Source organism: Gouania willdenowi, chromosome 17, assembly GCF_900634775.1.
Source record: "Gouania willdenowi chromosome 17, fGouWil2.1, whole genome shotgun sequence".
In the NCBI taxonomy this organism is placed as follows: Eukaryota; Metazoa; Chordata; class Actinopteri; order Blenniiformes; family Gobiesocidae; genus Gouania; species Gouania willdenowi.
This window is the reverse complement of record NC_041060.1, coordinates 7559761-7570831: the sequence shown is the minus strand read 5'-3', so window position 1 is coordinate 7570831 and position 11071 is coordinate 7559761. Positions and strand designations below refer to the sequence as shown.

Below are 11071 nucleotides of genomic sequence, written 5' to 3'. Positions count from 1 at the left end.
AATAGTGATTGTGGTTAAATTGGCAAAAATAAGCATGAAATATGGTAAAAAGAGGTTTAAAATAACAATAATCATGGGTCAACATATCGCAAAATTAGGTGGGAATAGTGGTGGAAAGGGTTTATTAGAGCTAAAAAGGCTTGGAAGTGGAAAACATTGTATTAGAATTTGATGGAGAAGAAAAAAAATGCATTAAAAAGAGCAAAAATATGACAAGAAAAAGTGATGAAAATGGGTTAAAACATGGAAAGTTTGGTGTAGTTGAAGTCTTTACTTTAAGTGAAATGTTATCCTTTCACACTATGGAGCCGGTGGTGATGCTAATGTTAATAAAGGGCAGCTGATAATGGGCATGAGGTAGAATAATAAATTCATTGGATACAATGTCAGTCTATTGACAGAGACAGAGAATGTTTGGTGACCACCAGCAGAACTCAAACACAATGTTTTACAGTTTATTCTTTGCTGAGCTTCTACTTTCACTTTCATAAATGCAGGGTGGGATTTCTCAGAAATGGTCTGACTTGCTGTGAAGCCTGAAACTCAGGAGAGGGAGGTGGAGGAGCACGAGTTTTATTAGACTAACAAAGCTGCAGCAGGTCACACTAAGAAAACTACTTCTAAAACTGTCAGCATTCACTATTCTGTAGAACCGTTACGGTTATTAATCACTCACATTACAGCAACTTGACCACAATAAGGGTTCTTTAATTAACATTAGTTAATGCATTATTAAGTGTTAATGAACAGCTTACTAATACATTATAAATCATTTTAATGTATTAACTAACATTAATTTGCATATCACTTAATGCATTATTAAGCAGTACATTCATTTCTACTGCACAGAGTTAATAAAAAAAACATTATTAAGCATTAATAAAAGTTACATAATGTAATGTAATGTATGTAGGATGGGATTTCTCAGAAATGGTCTGACTTGCTGTGAAGCCTCAAACAACAGGAGGGGGGGGGAAGTAGAGGAGCACAAGCTTTATTAGATAAACAAAGCTGCAGCAGGTCAAAGCATTCACTGAATCCAACAAAAAACACACAAGTGCCTCTTATTCTCATCACAAGTTTATAATTCCATCATATCGGACTGAGAACACTAACACACGCAGCTTTGTACTATCATGGTGATTACTCACGTAAATTACAGCACTTAAACAATTACATTAAGATGAGCTGATAAATAAGCATGACAAACAGGGCATGGTTGTTGTTGGTACCAAACCACAGCTTCCAGTAGGATGATCACATAAGCTCAGACCATCTCCAACAAGAGAATAAGTTTATTGTACTTTCATGGGTTTAACAAGCGGCAGACCTTTAAACAATATTACACAAGAGGTCGTGCTGTTGTGCTGAAATATCAGCAATGGTGTTATTAGGCCGTAGATAATCACACCAGTGCTGATATTTCACACAACAGCACTACCTCTCGTGTGATATTTTTTATACAACAGTTCTACAACCGCATTTGAGTGTGACAAGTGACGAGAGATTCTGATTTGCCTGTTTGTTTAATTATTTGGCTCCACCAAAAAAAAAATAGTTCCACAAGTGGAGAGCACACAGCATACTGCGTTGTGTAGCCCAAGATGTAACGGTAATTAACAGTATTTAGATCAGCTGTACAGTGGAGTGATATGATCCATAAGAAGTCCCAGTGCTGTTGTTGCTCTATATCAGCACACAGAATGTCTGTCATCCAATCAGATTACTTGGTCAGAACTAACTGTCGTTTAATAGGAAATGAACTCTTTCAACTTCCACTAGAGAACAGCAAGCATACTTTCACTCTCTGGATCACATTTTTGGTTTGGAGAGGCTTCTTTACTGCTGTGAATGATTGTTGTGCGTGCTCAGAGAGGGAGGAATTTGTGTGTGTGTGTGTGTGAGAGAGAGAGAGAGAGAGTCCAGTATTTAAGCAGCAGTGAGACTCATTCTTCAGCAGAGTTCTCCACAGAGTCAGAGGTAAGTAACTGAACAAACTCAGCTCTGTTTCTCTTTTACTTTTCCTGCTGCTGCTCATGAGCTGCAACATATTATGACTGAATGTATTTTTGTAGCTGCAAGTTTTGACCTCAAGATAATTTAATTCTTTTTTTGCATTTGTCATAGAACATGATCTCAAGTAGCAGAAAACAATGCAAATGACCAAAATGAAAAAAAGATGTCATTATATTTTTTAAACTTGAAGGAGAAGATAAGACTCAACAGTGAATTTTAGAAGAGCAAGTGAACAAAAATCTGCCAAACGTGCTTCTTATTAATAATGGTGTTCAGTTTCAATTGGTGCCCAGCTTAACTGATGACCAATTCCAGTATGGTTCTCTGGAGGGCAGTGTTTCACTCTTCCAAAATGTAAAACCAGGCTGATCCAACGAGCAGTTATGTTAACCACAGAATAGAAAGCAACACAATGCTGTTCATATTTTAAGAGGAAACTGAAACGATATTATAGTAAATAATATTTATAAGAGTTCTTTACTTTTTTTTTAAAAATACTGTTTTAACTTAAATCAGTCAGTTTTTTTTTGTCGAGCATCTGAAAATGTTTCTTTGATTTGATTATTGCTTTTTTTTTTTTTTTTTTTAATAAAGAACTGTTTAGAAATGTGTTTGATGTAAAATGACCCCATGCTGCTGATACTAATGACGATCTTAATAAACATAAACATGTGTACAATAACCTGACGTAGGTATTTTGGAATTTGCCAAAGATGTAACTTTAACATAAACGCATTTATTGTAGAAAAATGCAACTTTTTTCTTTAAAAATCCAAAATCCCATTGTTTAATATTGAAAATATTTACCACACATTATTTATTGACCATTAACAATTAAATTCTGCAGCAAAACATATTTTTTACCATTTTAAAAATTAAGTTGGCCTACTCACTTGTTTGAAACATATTGAATAAAATTATATTCTTGAAAAAAAGTCTCGACCAGTGTTTCTCAAATGGGGGTACGTGTACCCCTAGGGGTACGCGATGGCACGATAAGGGGTACTTGAGAGAGATTGAGTGGAAAATTAACAACTAAAGTGTCAGTCTAAATGATACAAACTATAGAAATCAATCTATTCAGGAGCCACTAAATCAGTGTTTTTCAACCTTGGGGTCAGGAACCCATGTGGGGTCACCTGAAATTTCTGAAAATTAAAATCAATTTTTAAAAATGTTATACTTTTTTTTTTAATGAAAACAACACAGTCTTAAACAACTGTTTTTCTATACTTTCACATTGTGAAATATAAATCTAGTTCAACTAAAATGTAGTTGAAAAAAAAAATGTCTTTGGGGTCGCCAGATATTCTTGATATCAAAATGGGGTCACGATCCAAAAAAAGGTTGGGAACCACTAAATAGTTTCTTTCCACTTATTTACAAAATGAGTATCTTTAAAATGTGCGTTATCACTCATTAATTCCATCTTTATGTTTTATAGTTGTTTTTAAATAGTTTTCTATAATCAAAATGTTGTAGTCTGGCAAAGGGGGTACTTGGATTTAGAAAAGAGAAAAAGGGATACTTGAGTCAAAAAAGTTTGAGAATCACTGGTCTAGATTTCCAGAATTCCAACTCCATGTAAAGCTTCTGCATGGACAGTTTGCACTGATATGCATTTGTAAATAAAAATGCTGCGTATGCAATACCTCTGATACTGTGTGATGTGTGTGCATGTGTGCAGTAAACCAATGAAATGTCTGTCATGTGCAGCTCCGCCTCAAACATGGATCCAGGGGCCAGCAGCACTATCGAGATGGCAGCACTCGGCCGACCTTTTGGCCTTGGAATGCTTTATGACTGTCGTAGAGACATAATCATCCCTGGTGGGTTTGAAATCACTATTACCACAACAACAACAACAACAACAACAACAACCCATTTTCAACTATAGGTTTAACTTAATAATGAAATCTCAACTCAAGTGTGACATCCTAAACATGCTTTACCCAAAGTTTTATACATAAAGGCTGTCATTAATATGGCATGACACCTGTCATTAGCATGAATATGGTGTCATGAAGTGTCGTTCGTTACCCTAACCCGTAACCCTGCCTAACCCCACTAGATCCCTCCACCTAACATGCCAACATAGCTCCAAAGGTGTCATAATTTAGCAAATGACACTTAATGACAGCTTAATAATAGCCTTCATGACACCTTATTCATGCTAATGACAGATAATGACAGCGTGATGTCAGCCTTATGTATAAAACTTCAAGTGAAGTGTTTCTCTCTTAAAACTCAACATTGTAAAAGCATTACTTTTTTTTTTTTAGATGTTTTCATTAATAAAACTTTTTGTTTTTTGAGTACCATAAATGCCTTTAAAAAAATATTAATTTTGTATAGTTGTTCTTTGTTGAAATTAACTTAAGTATTTAAGAAACTGTTTATTTTTATACATAAAGGCTGACATTACGCCGTTATTATTATAACATGAATCATGCATTAGCATGAATAAGGTGTCATGAAAGCTGTCATTAAGGGTTGTTTGTTACCCTAACCTTTCATCAACGACACTTCATGACAGCTTTTTTTAAGGAATATGTTTTTTCAAACTCTAAATTGAATAAGTTCATTTTTTTTTTTTTTTTTATTCATGATTAGTTCTACTTTATAAATATATATTTTAGATTTTTGAGTAAATGCATTTAAAAATATATTTATTTTGCATTGTTTTTCTTTGTTGAAATGCACTTTGATATTTAAGGAACTGAATTATTTTTTATTATAAATCCGTGCACCCTTCGTTCTTTGGTTATTTCGTTTCAACACAACATAGAAAAAAGAAATAGTTTTTTTTTTTTTTTATTATTATTAATTTAAAACCAGAAACAGGAAAACGGAGAAACCAAAAACCAAACAAGCAGTTATCTTCATCTATAAAAATAATAAATGTTAAATTTAGATTTTAATCTAAATGTTCAATTTAATCTAAATGTTCAATTTTTATTTAAATTTTGAATTCAAATGTAAATGATACATTTAAAAAAATGTAATGCTAAATTCAAATGTTAAATCTAAATGTTGTTTTTTTTATTTTTTGTGAGTTACATTTTTATTGGGAACAAATAGTACAAATATGACATTACAACTTACAGTCCCAGGTTTTTAAATATGTATACAGTGTGAACAAAACAACATATCTTAAAACGAGTTAATGCTAAATTTAAATCTAAACATTACATTTAAAAGTTAAATTAAAATGTAAAAGCTAAATTAAAATCTAAATGTTAAATATCTATCTAAATGGCAAAAGTGTAAAAGCCAATCATTTAGAATATATTCATATAACCAAGGAAGCCACTCCTATGCTAGTGGCCACAAACTGTGAGGCCCCGCCCACACCTCTAAAGCCATTACAGTGAACTTTTTAAAGTGTTGAAAAAGTTGACAAATGTGAGCACAAAGAGTCACAGGGATTGACTCTCTCTGAGTATATTTTTAGGCAAACCGGCTAAATAAAATCACCACAGTGCATATACAAAAACTGCCATTTTTACAGAAAGGAGAAGTTGATTCAGATATTTACCTGTTTTCTCTTTCTATTCAATGATCCACAATCTGACTGTTTTGATAAACAATAAAGTAATTAAAATCTGAATCATTGAAATAACATTCGGCCATCTAACGAAATAGGTCAAGCCTATAATGTTATGTTGCAGTTTTAAGATTTCGCTGGATAAAAACATGACCGGGTTAACAAATATACCACATATAATCAACATTTGAACCAGATTACTTACTTGACATGTATACACTGAACCAATATACTTTGATCAAAAACATTTTGTTTAACGGGTCTCGAAACGTTTTACCCTTGTTTAATACATATTTTGTTTGTATTGCTTTTATTTTGGTACTCAAAATAAATCAATTCCAATCTTCACATCTCTCTTGATTTGGCAGGACTAACTCTCTGGGACCGTGATGACCTGCAGAAAAACACAGGAGAAATCACAAAACCCAGCAGTGACTTTGAAATAGTTGCTTCTGAATCGATTGAAGGCAAATCTTCAGCACTAAATGTTGAGGCGTCACTGAGGGCAAGTTTCTTGGGAGGACTGGTAAAGGTTGAAGGTTCAGCCAAATATCTGAATGATAGTAAGACCTCCAAAAATCAGGCCAGAGTGACACTTAAGTACAAAACAACAACAAAGTTTAATGAGCTCTCAATGAATCACCTTGGAAGAGGAAACGTGAAGCATCCATATGTATTCGACAAGAAGGAAGCAACACACGTAGTCACCGGGATTCTTTATGGCGCACAAGCTTTCTTTGTGTTTGATCGTGAGGTAACAGTAAATGAAAATCACCAGGACATTCAGGGTAACCTTAAAGTGATAATAAAAAAAATCCCATTACTTGCCATAGAGGGTGAAGGTTCCCTCAAAATGGAAGATAAAGAAAAAGCAAATGCTGATAAATTCTCCTGCAAATTCCACGGGGACTTCTGCCTTAAAAAAACTCCTACAACTTTTCAAGATGCAATAGAGGTCTACAAGAGCCTGCCACAATTACTGGGAGCCAATGGAGAAAATGCTGTCCCAGTCAAAGTCTGGCTACTGCCATTGACGAGCTTGGATTCCGATGCAGCCAAACTCGTTCGTCAGATAAGCATAAGATTAGTTCAAGAGACACAAAGTGTTCTGGAGGACTTCAATGAGCTGGAGATGAGGTGCAATGATGCAGTGGGATCTTCCACTGCTCAGCAGTTCCCACAGATCAACAAGAATCTGAGAAGTTTCAGAGAAATGTGCTCTGAGTTCAAGCTGGAATTACAACGAAAGTTAGCAACAAAACTTCCTTTGATTCGAGGAGGCGGGGCAGAGGAGGCTGAGCTCGCAGATATCCTTATGAAGAGACATGCATCTCCCTTTAACAGCAAAAGCCTGAGTGAGTGGATGGACTGCAAAGAGAAAGAAATAAGTATGCTAAAATCTCTCACCAACAAAATGAAAAACACCAAGGTCATCTCCAGTCAGAGCATTCTACATGAGGAGCTTTTCAATGTGGAGGATGTCGTCTGCTTTGTCTTTACCTCTCTGGGGAGAGCTGAACCTTATCTGTCAGATTTATCAAACTACTTAAAAGGAAAAACCAAATCAGCTGATCAAGACCCTCACACTAGAGATGTGGAGCAGGAGCAGTGGTTCCATTCGTACAAACTTGCAGATGAAATGATGAAGCAGGTAAAGCTGTTCAGTGACTTTGCAGAGGCCAACAAAGGCAACAAGAACGTCAAGTTTCTGGCACTGAGTTTAACAAATGAGTCAAAGACAGGTTCAAGTATCTACCTTTACAAAGAAGGCCTTTCTGTCACTGAGGACTTTAAGCCACCTTCAAAGCCTGAGGCAGTAACAGTTGCTGACATCAGTCACAACAGTGTGAAGCTGAAGATCTCTCCTCCTAGGTTTGGAGCAGAAAACATCATATCCTGTTCAGTGGAGTACTGTGTCAGTGGAGAAGATGATTGGGAAAAGAGTGAATCCAAACCTGAAGAAGTCCCAGTGAGTGGTCTGTGTCCAAACACAGAATACGTGTTTAGGTGCAGAGCAGTGACCTCAGTGGGGGTCGGACCGGCCAATCAAGTCAGTGCTCGTACTTTCCCATGCAGCCCTCCTGACAAGCTTTGTGTGGAAGCAAACTCACATGAGATATCAGTCAGCTGGGAAAAACCTGCAGAGCTTGGACAGGATGTGCTGATACTAAGCTACATTGTAGAGTATGCTACATCAACCAATGGTGAACAAGTAGAAGACAACCAGTGGAAGCAGATGATGGCAACCAGTGAAAGCACAATCCTAACTGGGCTTCAAGCTGAGACAAAGTACATCATCAGGGTTACCTGTGATTGTGGTGCTGATGGCAGAAGCAAACCCAGTGTCACTCTTAATGTCAGTACAACAAAGCGTGAATTTGGACGCCTCGCTGAGTACCTAAAACACATTGGCAAGATCATAAATTCAAACTTACCACCAACTTTTAAGATTCCTTTAGAAGAAGATGATATGGAGATTGATGGCTGTCGTAAGTTTATCTTTGGCAAAGAGAGCATGAGGCAGAAACGCACAATCATGCTTCTTGGAGCGACTGGATCGGGAAAAACCACCCTCATCAATGGAATGATCAACTACATTGTTGGTGTAGGGTGGCAAGATGAATTTAGATTTAGATTGGTTATTGAGGATCAATTAAAGTCTCAAGCTCACAGCCAGACATCCGAAGTGACTGTGTATGAAATCAATCACCAGGAAGGGTTTGAAGTCCCTTACTCTTTGACCATCGTGGACACTCCAGGGTTTGGTGATACAAGAGGAGTGTCGAGGGACAAAGAGATCACTGAGCAGATTCGAAGACTGTTCACTTCTCTTAACGGAGTCAGTGAGATTGATGCCGTTTGTTTTGTTACCCAGGCTTCCCTTGCACGGCTAACAGCCACCCAGAGATATGTGTTTGACTCAGTGCTCTCAATTTTCGGCAAAGATGTGGCAGAAAACATTCAGATGCTGGTGACATTTGCTGACGGAAAACAGCCACCTGTTCTTGAGGCAATTAATGTCTCTGGTGTTCCATGTCCCAAAAATGAGCTGGGGTTCCCAGTTCACTTCAAGTTCAACAACTCTGCGTTATTTGCAAACAACAGAAAAAGGTCCATCAATGAGGATTCAGAAGAGGATGACAGCTTTGATGAAATGTTCTGGAAAATGGGATCCAAAAGTATGGAGAAGTTCTTTGCTGCTTTAGGTAAAATGAACACCAAAAGCCTGCTGATGACCAAGGAGGTGTTAAAGGAAAGGAAACAGCTAGAAACTGCCATTGAAGGCTTGCAGCCACAAGTCAGAGCAGGGTTAGCAAAACTGGAAGAAATAAAATCAACAAAAGAAAAGATCAAGGAACACGAGACCGTAATGACCTCAAATGAAAACTTTGAGATGGAGGTGGATGTTATTAAGGCAGTCAAAACACAATTGACCCAGAAAGGAGTTTACATCACAAACTGCCAGATATGCTCAATGACATGCCATTTTCCATGTGCAATAAAAAATGACGGCGAAAAACGTGGCTGTGCATCAATGAACTCAGCAGGGAGGTGTAATGTCTGTCCTGGAAAGTGCATCTGGAACGTGCATTTCAACCAAACGTACAAGTGGGATTATGTTTCAGTGAAGGAGAAACAAACTCTGCAAGAACTAAAGAGCAAGTACGAAAATGCCACGAAAGAAAAGTTGACTGTCCAGGGACTGATCGAGAGGCAAGAGGAGGAGATTCTTCTTCTCCAAGACATGATGGTGTCCCTGATGGATCAGTCATCTTCCTGTATAACTCGCCTCCAGGAGATTGCCCTGAGGCCCAACCCTCTCACCACTCCAGAGTATATTGAACTGCTGATCGAGGGAGAAAACTCAGAACGCAAACCCGGCTACCAGGCGCGAATTCAGTCTTTAGAGGCAATGAAGGAAAGAGCAAAGCTCATCTCAAAGGTAGCCTGCAGAGACAGGCTAACAAAAACACCAGAGGAACTACTTGCAGAAAATCAAGAGAAAATGGAAAAGAAAAGTTGGAGCAAAAAGTTTATGAATTTCTTTGGGTTTTAGAAAAAGAAAGCTGTAATCATGGTTCATGGTTTTTCCTGACATGGCTCCAGCTCTGTAACATTGCAAGATAAAACTACCACCGCTGAAGGGGGTTAAACATTCATTATTGTAGCAACGTGCTGTGTGTAATTTCTCAATAGACTGTCAAAGATCAGCAGTAGAATTTAAATCTACAAATAACTTGATTATTAGTAAGCATTAATCTCAAATTGCTAATATTAATTGTTCAGAAGTAATCCTGTCGTGATCACATTTCTTCATTTTTTCTTGCATCTTCGGTATTTGTCTTTTGTTTTTCTTGCATTATCTTCAGACTTTATTTGTTCCATTATCGGTAAATTAGTAACTACTATGCCAATTGTAACATATTGTCCGTGCACGTATATGCATTTGGATGAATGTTGAAAGCAAACTATTGATGAAATTGGTGTAAACATAACATTGCTATGTTGTTTTAGGCTAAAAAAAAAAAAAAAAAAAAAGCTGATGTGTTTAAGTGATGACAATATTTCTTACGTTAGCTTCAATGTTGCGAAATGTAGTAAGGTGTAATAAATACAATATATATATAAAACATCTCTGTCTTTATTGTTTATAACTCACAAATTACAATCTATTTTTCAAGGTGACATTTTGAAATTAATTTCTTAATGCAAGTACATTCCTCGATGTTATGGGGAGTAAAAAAAACAAAAACACATTATCACAGCAATATAAACTCAGCGGGTGAAACAAGGGGTTTGAAAAATACATTGTCTTTGGTGAAAACAGAATTTGATCATTGATAACGAAACAGAATAAGACTAAAAACTTTAGTATTATCACTTTTGTTTCATTGGGTGCTTTAACTCTCGACGCCTCAAATTAATTATTACAATTTAAATCATTTTTCAACCCACGCTTTAAAACAATCGAAGTCTGGAAAAGCTAAATTTGCTTTAACAGCTGCATCTTTGTTGCTATTCACACATTTCTAAATGATTATCGTTGCCACCTGTTGGTAGGCGTGTGAAATGACAGCCACTTGCTTTATAAACAATGATCAGCTGACCCTAACCCAGTGATGCACTAGTTACTGAAAAAAAGTAACTAGTTACCGTTTCTAGTTACTTCATTAACAAAGTAACTTAGTTACTATTTTGATTACTTAACCAAAAAGTAATGTGTTACTGGAAAAAGTCACTTTTGAGTTACTTAGAATTATAGAATGTATTATTTATTTTGGGTCATTTGAGTCCATACAGCTTTATATTAGTGCTGTAATAATACAATAATCCACTGTTGATCAACTGCTATAAAACAATCATAAATGATGTGCATATAAAGCACAAAACAGCTGCTCCAAAATTAAAACAGTAATTTTTCAGCCTTAGCACAGTAATGTAAAGTAAGCTGTGCATATTCCAGGTGCACATTCTGCTGTTGAAAATGCTTATTAAAAAAAATCTGGA

At 36.3% G+C, this 11071-nt stretch overlaps 1 protein-coding gene across 1 annotated transcript; it reads left to right on the top strand.

The window, feature by feature from the left end:
- The first annotated feature begins 1811 nt into the window (after positions 1-1811).
- LOC114479436 (uncharacterized) lies at positions 1812-10079 on the top strand. Its single transcript, XM_028473105.1, has 3 exons — positions 1812-1980; positions 3733-3845; positions 5932-10079. The coding sequence occupies exons 2-3, from the start codon at positions 3746-3748 to the stop codon at positions 9618-9620; spliced, it is 3789 nt and encodes a 1262-aa protein (XP_028328906.1). The 5' UTR covers positions 1812-1980; positions 3733-3745; the 3' UTR covers positions 9621-10079.
- The last annotated feature ends 992 nt before the right edge of the window (positions 10080-11071 follow it).